This window comes from Cavia porcellus, unplaced genomic scaffold, assembly GCF_034190915.1.
Source record: "Cavia porcellus strain 051 isolate PalLab524CR breed Dunkin Hartley unplaced genomic scaffold, mCavPor4.1 scaffold_2, whole genome shotgun sequence".
Classification (NCBI taxonomy): domain Eukaryota; kingdom Metazoa; phylum Chordata; class Mammalia; order Rodentia; family Caviidae; genus Cavia; species Cavia porcellus.
Window position 1 is genome coordinate 108,932,075 of NW_026947485.1, and position 19,852 is coordinate 108,951,926.

The 19,852-nt window shown below is 41.3% G+C and overlaps 1 protein-coding gene and 1 long non-coding RNA gene across 3 annotated transcripts in view; one reads left to right on the forward strand and one right to left on the reverse strand.

Moving 5' to 3' along the window:
• Positions 1-10,029, reverse strand: part of LOC134475252 (uncharacterized) — a 43,216-nt gene extending 33,187 nt beyond the window's left edge. Inside the window, exon 1 of the long non-coding RNA XR_010046303.1 lies at positions 9,806-10,029. This is a non-coding gene — a long non-coding RNA (uncharacterized LOC134475252). The remainder of the gene's footprint in view (positions 1-9,805) is intronic.
• The window catches only part of Hpse2 (heparanase 2 (inactive)), a 924,256-nt gene extending 904,522 nt beyond the window's left edge, over positions 1-19,734 (forward strand). For both annotated transcript variants that reach the window (XM_063245088.1, XM_063245087.1), the window contains one exon: positions 15,644-19,734. In XM_063245088.1, the coding sequence (XP_063101158.1) occupies positions 15,644-15,809 (166 nt within the window). In that variant the 3' untranslated portion in view covers positions 15,810-19,734. The remainder of the gene's footprint in view (positions 1-15,643) is intronic.
• Positions 19,735-19,852: the final 118 nt, after the last annotated feature.

A 19,852-nucleotide genomic window follows, 5' to 3' on the forward strand; every position in this document is an offset into this window, starting at 1 on the left:
TATATGATTCTGCCATAACACTTCGTTGCCTCTTTCAGTCTCTACAGGAGACTATTGGCAACAATGATCTACCAACAATATGCAACTCTCAGAAACAGTGGGAAGGTGCCTCATCACAGACAAGGCCACCCCGTTCCCCAAGCAAGGCCTCTCAGGAAGGGCATGGGATGCTCTGCAGACTGGGGGCGTTCCCATTCCATTTTTAATGTTTACCAACTATAACAAAGCTGTAAACTTGGAGCAGGTGGCTTGCACTCCCACAGCTGCCCACAAATATTCATGCTATAATTGTTCGCTGTTTCACTGCAACTTTGGTGGCTTGCATTTGGCTTCCAACTGTATGTATAATGGGAACAAAACACAATCTGGGAAGTCACTTACTAAAATTCTTTAGCTCACCCTAGATCGTATTTTTACAAACTGGCTCTTCTTTTCTGGCTCCACATACATGGCTTCTCCTTTTCTCATTTAGGAAGAAAGAAAAATACTTTATTCCTCTCTTTATCCACTTCCCTGCAGTTCATGATAGGCATGCTCAATTCACTGCCTTCAAGTCCCAACTTCACCACTAATTAATTGCATAACCTGAGAAAAATCATTTATCCTAATTTCTTAGCCTCAGTTTCCAGTTTAAGAATTCAAACTTTGCTATATATTTGGCAAAGTCCATTAGAGCCCTAGAATTCTCAACCCAAGTCTGATTTTCTAAGGACCATAAATGCATTTAAGCCTCCTGCTACCATTCAACAATGACCTGCAAAGCTATTTCTGGCAGAAAAGCTGACTCCTTAGCAGTGATTGAAACAAACAAAGTCTCCTGAAACCAAAGTTTGGGAGCTGAGCATGTCTGGTATCAGGAAGAGAAGACTTCCTGAAGGGCACTGAGCAAGTGGTGTAATCTTTATGTAATCTCTGTGAGCTTCAGTTCCCTCTCATATGGAGCAAAGTAACCAAAGTAACCAAACAACTGTGTGTAAAGTTTCTGACACACAGTAAATGTCAATAAATGTCCATTTCCCTCCTTTTCCTTAACACAGAGTTCTAGCCTATTAGGGAAACTGGAAAAAATTGCTCTCCCTAAAAATGTTATTGAAAAGAAGAGTCACCTTCGATTTTAAGATAATAGGTTAACAAAATATATGTTAACATATATGAAAATGCATTCTGAATGTTATATAGAACCACACAGTATAAGTCACACAGTATAGTCAGAGGGCAGCATCTTTCAATGAATTCATTTCTCCACAACCAAGGACACAAACCTCCAATTTACCCCACCTCTAGGTTTTGGCCTCCAAGATTACTTCTCTTTTGGGGGTTCTCTCAGGAAGGGTGTAGTTACAATAAATCAGAGCAAAAAAGGATGAAAGGAAGCTAGGCACAGTGGCACACACTTATAATCTCAGCACTTGGGAAGCTGAGGCAGGATGACTGGGAACATAAAGTAACTCTTATTATCTTAGGTTTGCAAGAAAGGCCAGAAACATTTAAAGTCTCTAGAAGGGTATCTTCATGTGAACTTGGAGCTAAAATGTATCAGTTATCACACAGGAAACACACTGGGCCACAACTCATTCAGAGTCCAGGCACTGAGATTCATAGAGAAGCTCCTGTTTCCTGTCTCAGTAGTGAACCAATCATCAAACCCCACACACAAGTCTCAACTCTTTCTATAAGAGATTGTTCTTATACTAGGAACAAGAAAACAGATAGACGCTCTCTTCCCCATAGCACAGAACTTTTAGAAACTATATGGTGCACAAGAGAGAAAGGTATTCTGCGTTTGGAATGCATATTCTTCAAGGAATGGTTGAAGGATATGGAGAGATTTAGTTCAGAGAAAAAAAGTAAGTCATGAGACTTTTCAGTTACTCATGGGACATCAAACAAAATTAAACAAAATTAGCCTGGAAAAAAAAAAATAGTTCAACTTAAAAGAAGTAGATTTTACCTCAAAACAAGCTCCTTTTCCAAGGCTTACCTGATCTGATGAAGGATAGGATAGAATAGGCTCTCATAGAAGGTAGCCTGGAGGTACCCTGACAGTGACAGGGTTAGTGACATCCCAGAGATGTTCTAATGCCCTACCTGTTGGGAGGCTGAGTAAGAAAGTATTGCTTTCCATCAAGGTCTAAGCTTCTATTATTGTTTTCTGTTCCCCTCACCCCTCCACTCCCAGAATCAGCAGTCTTTATGAACACCAGAAAATAACTTCTTCTAGCACTAGAAGACCACACAAAGAGGTTTTGCTGCAAGACTGAATGGGATAATATCTGGCTAGTTTTTCTCCAGATAATCCCCAGCTATGGGTTTCTTCCTAGCCATGTTCCCTGGTTCCTCATCTTTCTGGGAAATGGTCCCATTTGCACCCAGGACTACAGATAAATGAGAGGAGATGGGCACCTTTGAAGCAGCTCCACTGTGTACAAAATAGAGAATCTAACTATGGCCTCATGTGAAGAAACTTTATCCACCAGGAACAGTCATACATTCCTGTAATCTCGGCACTCTGGGATGGTGAGCAGGAGGATTGCGAGCTCCAGCCCAGCCCAGTTTAGCAACTTAGCAAAACCTTATCTCAAGGTAAAAATATAAAATGGACAGGGAATGCAGCCCAGTGCAAAGGCTCTGGGTTCAATTCCAAGTTCTAAAAGAAAGGAAAGGAAAGGAATCAGTTGTGCTTAAGATAACAAAATCTTCAGTGTCTTTCAACAAATCAGAAGAAACATGAAGCTGGACCCAAAATGCCAACTTACATCCAAAAATAAGAGGGCTCACTTTTCAGGGGAAAAGTCAAACCCAAACAGGCATTAGGTCAGATCCCAGGGTTCTTCTCTGTGTATCTTATTTAATTTTGTTTCAAGGAAATACAATTCAGAAATTAGAAATTTCTTCACATTGGTGGCTTTAACACACTGACTTGAGTCAACCTGCAGACACTAAGAAATCTTGAGATAGAATAATGTTTTAAGGTGATACGGTTTCTTCTCCTGACATCAGATATTCTGGGACTAGACTGTCCAGATGAGAGGATGTCCCAGATTTAAACCTCTAGCAAAGGATTGGCCACAATTTCAATCTGTCTAAACCCTTTGTTTTACCTATTGCTGTGATTTTATGGATAATAGCTTTAATGGTCATTATCTCATTTAATCTGAAAATTATGAAAATACCGAATAATTCTGGCTTCTATCCCACTTTAAAGAAACTGAGTCCCAATGAAGTGACACTTAAGAATCACACAACTAGTAAGAAGAGAATCTATAAAGCACCTAGCATTCAGTTCTCCTGATTCCTAGCCCAATACTGTTCTGTTCCAATAGTCCAGTAATATTTACTCATGATTACAGAGGACTAATTCATGGAATATATAACATAACTCTACAATAATACTCTTTGTTCATTTCAACTGAAGTAAGAGGTCAGGAACTATAAGTATTTAATTTATCTGAATTAAATTCAGACTAGGAGAAATAGGAATTTAAAGTTCAATATGAATGCTTCAGATCACAATGTCCCTTGATCTTCCTAGTCCTGGGCTACATCATCATGTGGCATCCAAGACATAGTTAATGTGGGGTATATAGGAGTATGACTAGGGGGTGGGGGACTCTGAGGTCCCTGTCCTTGACAAGATCAACTCTATTGTTAGTACCTAATAGAAAGCACTCTTTCAGTGATACCATAATGGAGGTATGTTTCTGTTTTGAAGCTAATCAATTCCATATTAATGTTTAAACTTCATATCAACATGAACCTCTTCTTTATTCATGATATTTTTACCTGAAAGAATCTTAAGGCGCCTTAGAACTGAAATCTTACTGTCTAGTCTGTGAAGAAACATAGTTTTTCTTGTTTTTCTACATATTCCTTCCCTTGTTCATCTCTCTAAGACATGACTTTTGCTTTGATTTTGCCCTCATTAAATCTTATATCAAATAAAAACATAGCATCTAACTTCAGGATGTTAAGGAAATGTCATTTGATGTTAGCAAAACAGAATGGTTCTGAACATACTCAAGTAATATCTGGGTGCTAATACTTTGGAAATATTTTCCCATACCTGTCATGTCCAGATCTTGGCTAGTGTGAAAAGTTCCAAGAACCAAGCTACTCACATCCTCAAAATCTCTCAGTCATAAACAGGAACAGCACACTTCATTTTGGACATGAGAGTCCTGGTAAAAGGAACTTGGCCAATGGGCCATCTATCCATTGGTTCCAGCAGACTAAAGACATCTGCATGTTTGAATTCTATACTGATGAATTCTTGGTACTTGGTACCTGTAATTTTTTCAACTATGATCAACCACATGTAATTTCTGCAAGTTTCTGTTATCTTTACTTGTCTGGGATCATTCAAATTAGTCTCTTTTTTAAAAAATAAACCTCTCTCTAGAAGTTCTACAGTTATTAGTCAATGATTTTTTAGAGCATAAAATTTTGAAAGACGCTTATGGATTAAGAAATTTCTTCAGTAATGTCCCTTCCACCTCTCAGCCTCTGATTGATGAGAAAGCTTAGCTCCTGAGTTGGCCCACTATACAATACTATAGAGCTCTTTTAGAAAGATTCTCCTTATATCAGGCAAAAGGATGTTTTCTGGCAATTTTGACCCTTGCTTTAGGGAAATCAAGCAGTATAAACCTATATATTCTTCTTTATAACTATTTTTCAAAATATCTTCCCTTAGAACTCTAGTCCCCAAAGTAACACCTCCCAGATTCTTCAACCATCCTCAAATGGCTTGGTTTACAGCTTGCTCACTTTGTATTCCTGATTACTTTGAATCTATTAAGTTCTAGAGTATTAAAGGATTGACTTTTCAATTTTTTACCTCAACCATAGTTGAAAGGCCTAAGGAGAAGTAGGAAATGTGAATATTTTATTATGATTCATCTCACCCACACAGCACAGTAACATTTTTACATCTTCATCCATTTCAAATTAAAGTTGGTATTATTTTAATTTATATTATTTGAGTATTTGTGAGGTTGATGCCGTTCATGTCTATTAGTACTACATTCTTTTTATATATTTCTTATACCCTTTGCTTGTTTTTCTACTGGGTGTTTGTTTTATCAATGATTTGTAATTTTGCTCTAGCATAAGGCAATGTCTCCCCTTGATACTGATCATATGTATCAAACTATTTTCTACACTAATTTATTTGCTATATTTTAATTGTTTAAATTTTTAGCTACTACCATGACATTTTTGGGCTATTATCTTGCATTTTATATAGATACATCTATTTACCTTTTGGTTTGTTGTTTCTTCCATTCGACTTAGATGTGTATGCATTTATATTCCTCTAATCAGATAAATATTCATCACTATTTCCTTCTTGTTTCACTTATTATATTCCTTTCTTTATTCCATTTGGAATTTGTTTGATGTATGATAGGAGCTAAGAAAACTCAATAGCTGTGATGCTTAGGCTGAGAGTGTGTGAGGAAAGCTGTTAACACATGAAGGGCTTCAGGCTTGAGTTTTTAATGTGGGGGGAGTATCCTCTTTTAAAGCAGGGTTAGAATGAGGCCTCTTTTATCTTGGGAAAAGGGCCCTGCTGGCAGATGCAACCACATCAACTGCTGCCTTTTGAAAAGCTATTCAGAACCCCCCCCCAAGAGGCTGCAGAATCCAGGAGGACCAAATCCAGAAAGGTGCCTGGAACTGGGGAGATTTATGAGCTGACTGAGGGAACAGGAAAGTAGTATTTACTCTACACAATGACATTCAAGTCCGTGTTTCAGTAAAGAAAATCTGAAATAGACATCATAAAAAAGCAGGTCCATATATATGATCATGTATATTTATAAAAATACTTAAGGTTCTGAAGGCAGTCTGTAGAAAAAAAAGAAAGAACAGTAAATATGTAGAGAAATCATAATGCATACTTGCTCACTGGAACATAAAGGAGCTCAGATTCTTTCACCCTCATGCTAATTTGGGGGTGTTTTGTGGCTCACAAAAAGGTAGCAACTATGATATCATATATAATGTCTAAATAAATAACTACGTATATATCTGAAAAATACAGTGATTGTACGAAAGGGTGTATTCTTCACCCCCTTATACTCTTCCTCTGCCTAAAAAAATTTAAATAGTTTCTGTCTGTAGAGAGCTCTGTAACACAGCCTGTGATTTAAGAGAAATCTAAAGAATTTTATAGAATGTGGCTATCAAGAAAAGACAAATTTTCCTTCTCAGCACCAAAGAAACTCAGAGTTTGTTATTGATGGCAGTGCTTCATCTGAGCAGGTTCTTCTTATTCTTCCTGAAACATGCTGCCATGGACTTCCCTCCACATAGTAGGAACTGTGTTCATCTCACCAGTGTGAAAGTGGGCTGAGCACCTTAAATGAAGTACTTCTATTAAAATTGTAAAAATCCTTACTTCAGTCTCTCTACCAGTCCTGTTCAATCTTGGCTGCACTTTGAATTACAAAGGGGCTTTAAAATCCCAATGCCCAGATAGCACCCAGGACAATTAAACCAGGATCTCTGGGCTGGCTAGGGATATAGCTCAGTGGTATGGTTCCTGCCTGGCAAGCATGAGGTCATTAGTTCAATTCCCAGCATGTACACACACATAAAGCTACCAGACAGTTCAAATATGTGGGCAAAGGTGGAGAACTAGTCCTCTATAAATCACTGGAACAAGATCCCAGATGATTGGTATCTTTGATTTCTCCCAGATTATATTCTTCATTCAGGCACTGAGCCATTTTGCCAAAGTGTAAACATGCCATGAGCCCTGGGAATTTCCTATGGCAGAAGGAGAAAGGCTGAATGTTCACTTTCCAATGGTTTTATTGTTTTGTTTTAACTCCCAGGTTAGTAATGTGCAGATCACTATAAAGATGAGAGGATTAAAAAATGCTTTTATATTTTATATTGAATTGATAACTTAAAGCAACATGTTTAGAAATCTAGGGGATTTTCTTTCTGTTCTTTTCTAAGAGTTTTTCATTTGTCCTCGACTCCAGAATATATTTCCTTCCAGCTTACTCCCAGCAGCTGGAAACTGCATAGCTGGCCATCCAGCCTATATAGTCTTCCATCCTCTCTTAGGGACCCTCTTTGCAGGCAGGAATTTCCATTTTGTTAAGTGACTCAGAGGAAACACTGGTAAATGAGACCTTTAGAATATAACTAATATGCTTCTGAACAGTTGATTCTAAACGGAGGACAGGGCAGTGGAATACCTATGCAGGTCTTGTAGACTGAGAAACAGCCCTTAACTTCTTTCTCCACACATTCCAAAAGCTGATGTTCGGTGATTAACAAATACAAGCCTCAAGGAATTAAAATCTAATTCTATTCATCCCTGTAACAACAGCTGGGCCCTGAATCAGTATTTCTTTGGCTGCCAGACATCAAAAGGGGAGGATATGGCTCATTCCCTATTAGGGCCCTAGAGTGGCAATCAGCAATGATTGAAAACTACCTCCTCCCTGTTTATCTTTGCAAGAATGATTCAAAGCCACCTCACACTTTGCTCTTTGACATTTGTGGGCCCTGGAACACAGCCTGTGTCATATGGGACATCTTATTTTTCATTTTGTAGGATATATCAGAGCACCTGATGCTATAGGGAACACTGTGAAAAGCCAGTTAAACTGAGCTATTTATCTACTTGCTTTCACTGATTGGAATAGGTATCCAGGGAGCCACGATCCTAGAGTAATGGAACTAGCTTGGGGTAGCTTATAAATTATCTTATAAGCTTACATATGAAAACTTCATCTGTGTAATGCACACACACACACACACACACACAATCTTCCCTTCTACCTGACTACTCACCTCACCCATAGACTACCTGTAAGAGGAAAGTGCTTCATCCGACAGTGCCTCTTCCTGCTCCATAGAAGTAAGGCTGGGAAGCCGGGGCCCTCTGCACAGAGGAGCACTGACTTTATGACAAAACAAACTAGGAAAGAACATTCAGGAACCTGGGAATCTGAGGAGGGAGAGGTGGTTTCTGACTTGGAAATCTAAGAAGTTCTCAGAGCTGAGGGCCATCAAGCAGAGGCTGGATAAGCCATGCTTTTAGGAAATACTGTAGGGAAGACCATTTGAGGCAGCAAGATAAGCTTACAAAAGGTCAGGAGATACAACAGGTCAAAATCCATTTTGTCTTAGAGTAGCAAATCATCTCATATGGCTGGAATATAGAATGCTTTTTTGGGATAAGGGGGAAAGGCACAAAGATACTGGGGCCAGACTGCAAAAGGTCTTGGAATCCAGGCTAAATGTGATTTTCCTTCTATTTCTGTTTTCTTGGTTTGGTTTGGTGTGTAGGGGGGATGTGTGTGATGTGTTTATTATAATGTATTTGGCCATACTTTTTATGTTTCAGTATTTTCTGTCTTAGAGGGCAAGGACTAACTGATATAATTGAATTTGTATAACACGAAGAACAATAAGGATATGAGTAATACCCCTTAAATACCACTGTGAATGTTAGTGATCAGGGTGCCAATTCTTTACAATGGGAAGGGGACATTGTTAACCACATACTAAAGTCTCCATGGCTTTTATAGCTGGTTCCAATTGTGCTCTGTGGTCTGAGTGTGATATGCCTATGACATGGAATTTTGAGAATGGTTGCAGAATCAAATTTTGTTCCCAAACGTTCCCCAGATGATTCCCTCATCTGTTGGGAGTTAACAATATCAGTATAAATCCAGGTTCGTTAACTAGGCTCTCATCTTCTCTGCCAAGTGTGCTAAGTTATTTTAAGCCATTAGAAGCACATGGTAGAATCCCACTGCAGCTTGGACCACTATTTCACAGCCTTGGATAGAAGATAGATCAAATCATGACCCTCAAATCTAACTACATACAGGAAAAGCCTGTATCCCTAATAACTTGTGTATATAATCCCCTAATTTCTGTTTTCTCTGGTCAGTGGTTCAGAAGCTAGATCAAAACTCTTCATCACTGTAGTACACCCGTCAGAGGGCAGATGGAAGAGCAAATGGTTTCGTGAACCTCAAAATGTCTCAGTAGCAAAGAACTTCAGTTATGGGAAAGGATCAGAAAGTTTACTTTTCTCTCTCTTACGGTCTCTTCTCTAACAAGATTAGAGGAAGACTGGAAAGTCCAGCCCACTACATTGAATCTTCTAAAGAGACTGACTGAGAAGAACCCAAAATTAATTGAACTACTGTGCAGGCAAGAAAGCTCTAAGCCACATTAGGAAGTGAAAACAAGTTAGTCTACCAAACAAAGCGATTTGACCACACAGATAAAATAAAGCTGAGAGATAATGAACCCTGCACTAAGAGGAGGTACAGATAACTGGCCTTCATCTTCCATCAGAGCTATCAGGCCCCCGTGGAAGAGCATAGGTGGAGGTGGGGAGTGTCAGGCTTTATCCTAAATCCTGCTAGGTTTCAAATAGAGCGAAAATCATGCGGAAGAAAAGCTTCAGGACCCACTTGAAAGGCAGTAACCCTCATTGTGATCTTTGAGAGCCGCTGTGCCCCAGGGTGCCCCAGATACGAATGCCATGAAACAGTCCTGAGCAACCCCCTGAGCTGGCAACAGCTCACAGCAATTTCAGGACAGGGTAGCAAAGCCCTGCTCTCCCGAAACGTGACTTGGCCCCCTCCGGGCTCTAAGCTGCCCCTGACCTGGAGGTGGGCAGGGCAGCTGCACGTACCAGCTTCCTAACTCGCGAGGGGCCTCAAGGAGGCAGCCTGGGGCTTGCCAAGCACCAACAGGTGCGGCCAGTGGTGGCCCGGGAGAGCCCGGCGGAGAGCGGCACGCACGCCACCAACCTCATACCTACCAAAGGGACTCCCTTCGGCACCCTGCCTGGAAGCCAGCACCCGGAAAGAACTAGCCGCCGGGCTCCTCACGGTTCCTTAATGTTAGGCTCCAACCCGGGCAGGGCGCTGCCAAATCCTTCGCAATGAGGTTTTGGTTGGGGTTTCACTGATACAGTGATTTCTTGCTCCGAGAGGCCAAACGCACAGTACACCTCTCGGCCTTTCCCAGACCTGAGTAATGGCAGCTGGGATCAGAGAAAGCTTTCTTGCTGCCTGGGAACAGCCTGGAAGTCTACCTCCGCGGGCGCTGTCTGTAGGATAAGAGTGACCTCTGGTGGCACAAGGGATAGCGCACTGGAACTACGAAGGAATAGGGGCCTCTGAGGAGCACGCAGGCGCGTACACATTCCGCTGCTTTCTCAATCTGTGCCCTCACCGCTCCCTCCCTCTCAGCATTTAACTGTCCGGAAGCAGACCGAAAGGGGCTGGTAATGTGTCCAGACCTGCACGTTTAATGTCTAGCATGTGGACTTCATAAACTGTAATTCTTCTACCCACATATTGTATCTAGTGTGTGCTTTCTTGACTGCCTGGTGTGTAATTTGGGGACAGGAGAGTGTGCTTCCTAGGGAAGAGACTGACAAGGGGTCACAAGGTAGTTCTGGTTGCTAAGGCCCAGAAAGTACTGCGTGACACACAGCACTTACTCCTGACATGGAGGACAAGTAAACGCCACGGAAAAGAAGATGGAGTGCAGAGGTTGGAGTCTGAAGACGGTGCCACGCACAGGAAACTGCACTGAGGAAAACCCGAGACTAGAGAGCCAGGAGGGAGAGTAGATGCAGCGTAGGAGAAAGGAGTGTGGTGGGTGTGCGACGAAATAGATAAAAGAGTTTCCTCAGAAGGATTTAGACAACCCTCTAAGAGCACTCCAGAGCCACCAAACACTCAGAGAGGTGGAATCATTCTAAATTTCGCATTAAGCTTTGTCTTAGGCTGCCTGTTCCTTATGGGCAAGCTGACTGAAAAATCATCATGCTAGAAAGGATTGTAGGGTTCATATGGTCTATCACCTTTCCTCTTACAGATGAAGAAACCTAGGATCACAAGAAGCCAAATAACTTTCTCCTAGTGGATGAGATACAACTAGTTTTGTTTACTCAGGACCCGCAAATATTCCACCCTGAACTGACACCAGCTCCTAAGGTTGTTACTGATAAAATACACACTTTTCTTAAAAGTTCCTCTACTGGGGCTAGACCACAGTGCAGCAAATTATCTTCAAAACCAAGAAGGACATTCTCATTAGACTTGCTTCCCTGGGACCTCAGTACAGTTGAATCCTTAAGTACCCACAGCTATCAAAAAATACTAATAATTCATAAAGACCAGAGACTGTAAACAATTAGTGGAGAGAAAGAGAATGACCAGGTCAAGAGGCTCCCATGGAGACCTAGAGGACCTTGACTCCAAATTGACACACTGAATCCCATTTCAATTAACAAGGAAAATTAAGAAAACAAGTTTAAAAATTAGAAAGTAACTCATATTTTGTAAAAACAGATGGTGATAAAACACAGTTGTCCTAATATTTGGATAATTTACTCTCAGCAGTTCAGGCAAGCTAAGGAATTAAGAGAAATAGTTCAACCTAGGCTGGATCATTTAGAATTTGGTTTAAAAAGTCATAAACCAGTTAAGGCAGTCTGAGCATATGATGAAAATGTGATAAGAAAGATTTTCAGAGGAAGAAATATGATCTTAGTGAGTGCCACCTGGACTTCAACAAACATGAAATACTAGATTGAAGTTTTCGGGAGGCCAGAATCTGAGACCTAGCTTAGCCTCTTAATTATCTGTATGACCTTGCCTAAGTCACTTAACCTCTCTGACCTCATCCTCAGTAGTGAGGTTACAAAAATAAAAGCACTGCTGTGCATATCTCACAGAGTTCTTTAACAACTCATGAGCAATGGAGGCCAAATAGAACTACAGTTAAGGTACCGGTACAAATTTCAGCCCACCACACACCAACTGTGTGACCAAGGCAAGTTTTACACCCTCTATATTTTGGCTTAGTCATCCGTAATGCATGTATAAGGAACTAACATCTAGTCAAAGTAAGTCACAGCATAATGCCTTTGGCATAAACAGTGCTCCACAACCAGTGACATTTTTCTGTCACTAATGTGATTGCAAACACATTGCTGGAGGTACTAACCTAAGAAGACCATAAATAATTCAGTCTCAAAAGTTGATTCACCTACTCAGAAAATATTTAGTCCTACTCTGTACCTTTGGGCACTGAAGATTCAACCAAGTGAGGGATATAGAGCAGGTAGATCACTACCTTGCAGAAAGAGAAAGGCCATGGGTATAGGTAAGGACACCCAGAGCCAGGACTCCTAACCAACACATACCCCAGAGAACTCTGTCCAAAGGGTGCAAAACCAGAACATATTCTGCAAGGATCCCCTACAGCTAGTCTGATCTGGAAAGATTGGCCACCTTCTGGGTGGAGGGAGAGCCATGCACAGTGACCCGGAAGCTAACCTGCAAGTCACTGAATTTGGTCACACTGAAGTAAAGTAGCCCAGCTGGCCTCCTCCAGTGTGAGGGTCCCTCTGGAATGACAATGAATGTCGTAGCCTTCCCACAGCAGACTAACTGTGCTTTTAAAATCTCCATCTTACAAAAAACATATGGCACCTCTTTCTCCTGAAAAAGATGTATGAGCAACTTTATAACAGTTTTAAATGAACTTGTGTCTTTTAAATCCCAACAGTATCAATGGACTTTTCTGTTAGAAAAATATTTACTACACTTTTAAATGAATTTATGTATTTTAATCACTATAGTACATACCTAGTTATTTTCATTTGAGAAATATTTATATAACCTATGTGGAGGATTTTTTTCATCCTGAAAATTCTGTGTAGATGTATATTGATGAAACCCTTTACAATGACTGGCAATTCATTGCACAACCACTTCTGTAGCATATGGCCATACTAAGATGGTGTGCAGGGGTCCAGCAGATTTTGAGTCTAGAGAGAGAGTTGAAGCAGGTCTCTTTATCCATAGCAAAGTGGGTATGGGGGTGGTTGAGTTTGGAGCATCCGCGACAAGAAGTTGCTCTGTCTGCAGTAGAAGCTCTGAACTGCAGTGATAGGAGTGAATGGAGAAAATGATACAGGCTTTAAAAATAATAAAAAATAGAATTGATTTGACCTAGTGACCTCAGATTTGAGAATGGGGGTAGAAATCTTAGAGGACTCCTAGATTTCTGGCTTATGTGGCTGGATAAATGGTGATATCGCAAAATTTTGTTTAGATAAAAACAGAGCTTAAGGAGAATAGTTTTAATTTGGACCATGTGACTTTGAAGTTGCTGTGAGACCACCATGTGGAAATGTGTAAGTCAAGAAGAAAGATTTAGGCTCGAGAGACAGCTTCAGGAAGCATTAACAGGTAGATAATAATTAAAGTTGCAGTGTGGGTAAAAACATCCAAAAAGGGAGTATATAATTCAGGAAAAAGAGGGTGCAAAATGAGAAGAGCAGGAAACCATGCTATCCTCCCAGTTTGGACCAGCTCCCCTTCAAAGGAAACAATGTCCAGAAATGAAGGAGCAAAACCTGGCAGGAGAGATATCACAGTAGCCAAGGGGAGAAAAGATTTCCAGAAAGATACCTCGAAAGAATTAGTTCCACAGAGCAATAAGAATGATAAAACCCAAAATGTGTATCTGTACACTACAATGACATGAATAACAACATAAATACTTCTTGTTACTTACCTTGCCCTTCATACTTATGAAAAACTTTCATATTTTATATTTTAATTCATTCTCCCTATAGCTTATATAACATTACTACAGATACAAAAGCTTCAAGGCCATTAGGTTAAGAGATTTGCCCGAGCCCTCCAACAGTTTAGTGACCTGGCCCTGCAATCAGAGATTTTGATCTAGGGTATTGACCACGCTCTCAGTTCCATCCAATTCTCCAACCAATAAGAAAATCAGAATGGGGATTGTTTCAGAACAGTTACTTGCTATTAATATAGATTTTTGAAAAGTGTTCTTCTCACACTTTATTTTGTACTTCCCAGAACCCAAAGATACACTACTTGGGGTTCATTTGAATCTAAAATGCTATTACTTGATTCCTTGCACCTAATTCTGTATATAAGAGAGGTCACTGAGAGGTGTTTGTGAGCAAAGAAGCAATACAATTCTGAGTGTGTTTCTGAAAGGTTAATCAGTATTATTCCACTAATACTTAACTGTGCTTAGGTCTGGTTGTTGGACATTCAGATCACCTAAAGCAAGATAGTGAAAATACACTATAAAGATGAAACCTTTCTGGGCCTCTTTTGCAACTGAACAATTTACTTCAACCTGCCTGGAACGTAGAGCAGACTGTCTTCATCAGCAATGCACCAAAAGCTTCCTTATACTTGAAAGCAAAAATTCTTTGTATATTTGATAAGGTCAACTCTGACTCTCATATTTCAATTCTCCCACTCACACACTATCCAGAGGCAGGTATGGCTGTTCATTCATTCTTCAGTAATTCCAACAGAGGAGGGGAGCTGCTTACTCTGGCTTGTCAGATCTGGACCCAATCCAAACTTAGCCAAGTGGGACCAGACCTGGAGCTCTTCTCTGCCCTGCTGTGCACTGGGCGCAATTTACAACACACTTATCTCAGAGAACTCATCATTCTGTTGGTCATGGTTCTTATTATAGCTCTCTAAACCTGTCTGTCACTCATAGCACAGAAGAATACCAAAGGCCTGTCAACCTATAATATTTTATCTTATTTTCATCTTGATGAAATCACAGCCATGTTTCCACCTTGAAGGTTAAGCAAGGCCCAAAAAGAATCATCACTATGTAATGCTGATTTTCTGCCACTGACCCCCAGCCTTATTGCCATCTGGTAGCTTGATTCTGGCCTCTTCTACTGGCCTCTTCTAAGCTTCCATCTGGACACTTGGCTGTCAGGAATAGTTAGGAAGTTGTCGGGATTCTGTGCCACAGGCCAATGGTGGGTAGCATTTCCCTCTCAACAAGCCTAAAATGACCTGCTCCTCTGTCCTAACTTTGTTATGATTATGGTCTCTCTTCTCAGGATCAAAACTGTATGATTACAGAAAAAGAATGAAAGCAAGGAAGTTAGATAAATTATGATCACAATTATCTACTCTATCACCTATTTCTCTGTGTAGCTAAAAATGGGAACATCTGCTAAATATTAAATATGAAACATTCCTAAATTAGAAAAAGTAGAGTTGTTAGATATGTCTCTGTCCTCCTTTAAAATAACCTCATATAAGTAACATGCCAGTTCTCAAATTTGTAGGATAAATTAGTGCAAGATGTAAGTGGTAGGTTTCAGAATTACCCAAAGCCTATACATCATTCCACAGGCCAGAACTCTTTAGACATAAATGTCAGACTGACCTGCAACTTGTGATTTTTTTTAAAATACAAGACATGATATAGTTTCTGTATCAGAAACTTTTTGCTGGTCTCAATGATGTGCTCTGCAGCTAGATTCCCTGGGCTGCATTCCAGTTCCTGCACCTACAGGCTATATGACCTCAGGAAAGTCACTGAGCTACTTAAGGTAAAATGAGAATTATGATGGTTCCCTACCTCAGAGGATTATCAGGATGTTTGGTGAGTTATTACAATAAAGTACCTAGGTCAGTACCTGGGAATGGCCTGCATCATGAGTGCTGGCTGAATGTACATCAGACAGACAGGAAAATGAAAGCTAGCCAGGGCTTTGTCAAGGTGGTTCCCTGATAATGAAATAATGAGTTCCCTATTATTTTCCCTACTATAGGTCAGTGCAGCTGAATGGCCAGCCCTTAGTGATGGTGGACGACGGCACCCTTCCAGAATTGAAGCCCCGCCCCCTGCGGGCCGGCAGGACATTGGTCATCCCTCCAGTCACCATGGGCTTTTACGTGGTCAAGAATGTCAATGCTTTGGCCTGCCGCTACCGATAAACCACTCACAAGCTAGCAGTGGGCCTGCTAGACAGCTTTCTGCTCTTTCTCCCTAATAGTATCTTTATTTTCCAGAACAACCTTTATTTTTCAAACCAATCTTTGTTTTTAGCCACCAACCTCTCTTGCCCCATCCCACATAGACTAGCTGTCCAAAGAGAATAAATATAGTATGAGCTTAGCCAAGATAGGTCACATCCATCCCTAAAGAAAATGTAGACATTTGTACCTATATAAGGATAAAGGTATGTTTCATTTGCATGCACTATGAAAAAAGGCTGACAGCACACTCAGGAAAAATGTTTCCAAGCAACACCCAATGATCTAGGTTTCATAGTGCTATGATTATAAACCCTAAACTTTAGCCTGTTGCTACTTCCCTCAGCAGATTAGAAAGGAAAAGCCCTGCAAGAACCTAACCCATTTCTAACTCCTTCTTTGTCTGTTTCCTGCTGCTGTCCTGGGTTTCCTGACACCTCTGTTTCCACAGAGGAGCAAATAGGTGAGTCAGCTCTGGCCTGCTGGGTGAACTGTTTATGTAGTTTCCTGATTGATGTATGTGTATGTGCATCTGGGTTTCTGACAGTAGCATCCATCACTGACTGTTCCTCTGGGAAACGGGTGCTTCAAAAGTAGAATTACAATCATACTCTAGATTTTGTAAGATTTTATTCCTCTGTGAATCCAGATCTCCCCAGACTTGGAATGAGAGTCAGGTAACAGTATTCACTGAGTAGAAAGCAATGTATTAGACACCATAAAAAGCAATCATTATCTTTCATGTTGCCAGAACTGAAACAGAGTTGTAATATAAAGAAAAAGAGTAAGGGAGCATCAGAGAGAGACAGACAGATAGACAGACACAGACACAGACAGACAGAAACAGAGAGACAGAAAATCAGTAAACTTAAAGCAAATTAAACCTCCTCCCAAAATCAGAGAATATTAAGTGCTTGAAAAGGTAAACCCTTACGTTTGGCTAACCAAACTCATTTCAGAGAAGAAAGTGTGACTCAAAAATCATTCCTGTAAGACAACCGAATCCAGCCTTTCCGCCTCTGTGTAGCAGGACTGCTTGGTGGCACTTATCCAATACGGCAAAAATCCAATATGGTCATTAAAGATGACCAGGTACAATCCTACTTTTTCTCCCAATCCTACTTATTTGAGCATAGAATCAGGGAGAAAGTGGAGTTCACGATGAGGACCTTTATGATTCTAGAGATATTTAGGTCCTTTCAAACAAGCTGCCTGCAATAACTTTCTTGTCTGTGGGTATGATTGTCCTTCTTAGAATAAATTACATGAGTGATGCTTTTTTTAAAGGAGAATATACTTGATTCAACTAAAGTTTCCAGTTAGCACAGTGTTCCACCTCTGCTGCTGTGAAGTGACAGAAACAGGGTGGGAGTAAAGGTGCTGAGGGCTGCACCGAGGAGGCGCCTAAGAGGCCTGAGGAGGAAGAACTCAGTTAGGTCTGCAACGTGGCAGACAGGGGAAGATGAGACACGGGAGGCAGTGTAAGGTTCCTGGCATGGGGAACTGGGAATGTGGAATAGAGACGTCAACTAGCTAATTTTATCTTTAAGGTAGTGGATTTAATTTCTGACATAGTTATCACATACAGGAGAAGGCACACACAGGAAGTATACTAGAGTGAGCAAAAGATAATTGAGGTTGTACTTGACCTGGTCAGTGGCTGTGCTCATCTTGGAAGCATCTGGAGAGAGAAGAGCAGACCCTGAGACTGCCCCTAACTGTGCAAGGCTCCTCAGGGGAGCCTCTTTCTCAGGAACCGGGGCCTTATGTCAAAGTTTCAATTCTGAGAGAGCAAGAAAGAAAAGTACCAAAACTGGGGTAGAAAGGAGGAAAGAAGGAACAGATGGATAGGCCAAAATAAGTGGGGAAAAGAGAAATATGTGTAAAAGATTATTTTCCCAACCTGCAGATATCAAAATCTCTTCTGGATTCCAGCACAGATTTAGCTTCAAGACAAGGTAACCAGAGGTCCTTAGTGGCCCAGTCATGGACTAGTTTGCTTTGCACACACAGAAGCCCTTGATGGAATTAACATCATCATCCTCATTTTCCATATGAAGCATGGAGAGGAACTTTAGCTTGCCCGTAGTCATCCACGGGAGTGAGTGTAGACTGAGGAATAATCTGGAGCCTGCATAGTCATCAAACTCAGTAGTCACCCAAGTCTTGGACTCACCTCCTTCATCTGCTGTTAGGTTCTGCTCATGCAGTACTGCTAGGACTTCCAGACTCCACTCAGACACCCTTTATGTAAATAAGTATTGATTCTTTATTAATCATTGCAGAATATAGGTAATTCTTGCTTCTATTGTCTTGTTCTATGTATTAAATCTTGCACCCAAGAATAAGTTTTGCTTATTTTTTAGTTAATAAAAGGGGAAGAAGAAGCACTGAAATTTACCTTATCTTTGGAGTCTTGCCATTCTAACTTTCCAGCTATCTCATGGAAGAAGTATTTGCATTGTTCAAAGAACACCAAAAAGCTCAGTATGACATCTCATTCCCTGTGGATTTTAGCACAGGACACCTGTCCTGTCATCCTTCATGGGAAGAAAGTTGAGTAAATGGGAAGAGTAGTTACTAAAACAGTGGGGGTTCTTTATGGGGATTCCCCTGTCACATGCATCCCAAAGACATCCTGTAACAGACACGGCATCACAGCATGTATTAAGGGGAGCAGTGTGGTAATCCAGCCTGAGATAAAAGAGCAAAGAGCTCATTCACCAGCATCTCCACTTGAGAGTTTCCTTCCTCAAGCAAGACGTGGCAGGTCAAGAACATATGAGACTTAAGGGCTGAGCTGTGGAAATGCCTTTTGAAAGGATAATGATACTGTGCCTTTTGTTGAGGTTTTCTGTTACTCCTGCCTTTAGAAATTATTCTCTTGCTCATTTCTTGTCATAAAGGCTCAGAATAAATTCTCAGTTTTACTAAAAAAAAAAAAAAAAGGTCTCCCATTCTTCTGGTGCCTTGAGAAAATCTGCAACTATGATACATGAGCATTATCTCTGGCTAGAGAAAAATGTGCGAATACCAGAGCTGTGCTACTGTGAGACTGAGATCTAGGACTCACAGCACAACTCCTGCAGCCTCAACTCCATGCAGGCATTTTGTGCAGTCCCAATGCAGGTGAACCCAGAAATCCACACGCTCAAGCAGGAGAGAGACACTGTATGGATACTTTCTGGGAGTCCCCCACCCATTCCCAGCACTCAGCCAAGCTATTAATCACCAGAACACAGCATGACTGGGTTCAGATTGGGCATCTACAAGTAGGCTAACATGCACTCAAGGCCTCCTTTTGCGAATGGGTGTACCTGCAGGATTCACTTCCAAAATCCAGTGAGAGTGCCTTTATTTCTGAAAACAAAAGGCCAATGTTTAATCTCTGTAGAAACAAAGGTGACCAGATATATCCCTCTGTGGTTAAAAACATTGGGACAGGGAAGGGCTGTTGGGAGCCGCGTCTGTGATAGCTCGCCTTGCGCGGCGGACGTGCGGCCTGTGGTAAAGAGCAAAGCCTGAGGTAGATTACCCCTCCCATCGAATATGTTAGTTTCCTGCTTACCGCGTAAACAACCCGCTCAACAATATAGTCTGCCTGGCAACTGATGATGTTAGCCAATCAGCTTGCCTTGCTTACTTTAACATGATTGGACACTGTACCCGTATATATACCGGTGCCACCCCTGGGCGGAAGAAGAAGCCAGGTAGAAGCCCAGAAGTAAAAGCCCAAAAGGAGCCGCGGAGAGCGGACCGGTAGAGGCTTTGGGGCAGACTGAAGCACAAAAGGAGCCGCGGGGAGCGGACCAGAGGAGGCTTCAGCTGGGAGAACCCAGGGCAGGCTGTACGGAGAAGGAAAATAAAAAGAAAAGGTTGTCCACTACCAGACTTTGTCGTGTGTCCTTCCTGCCGGCCGGGAGCGGACATCGACATTTGGAGGCCCGCCCGGGGACTGATCACCCCCGAGACGTGGAAGTGGACAACGCTCCAGTACAGAGCTG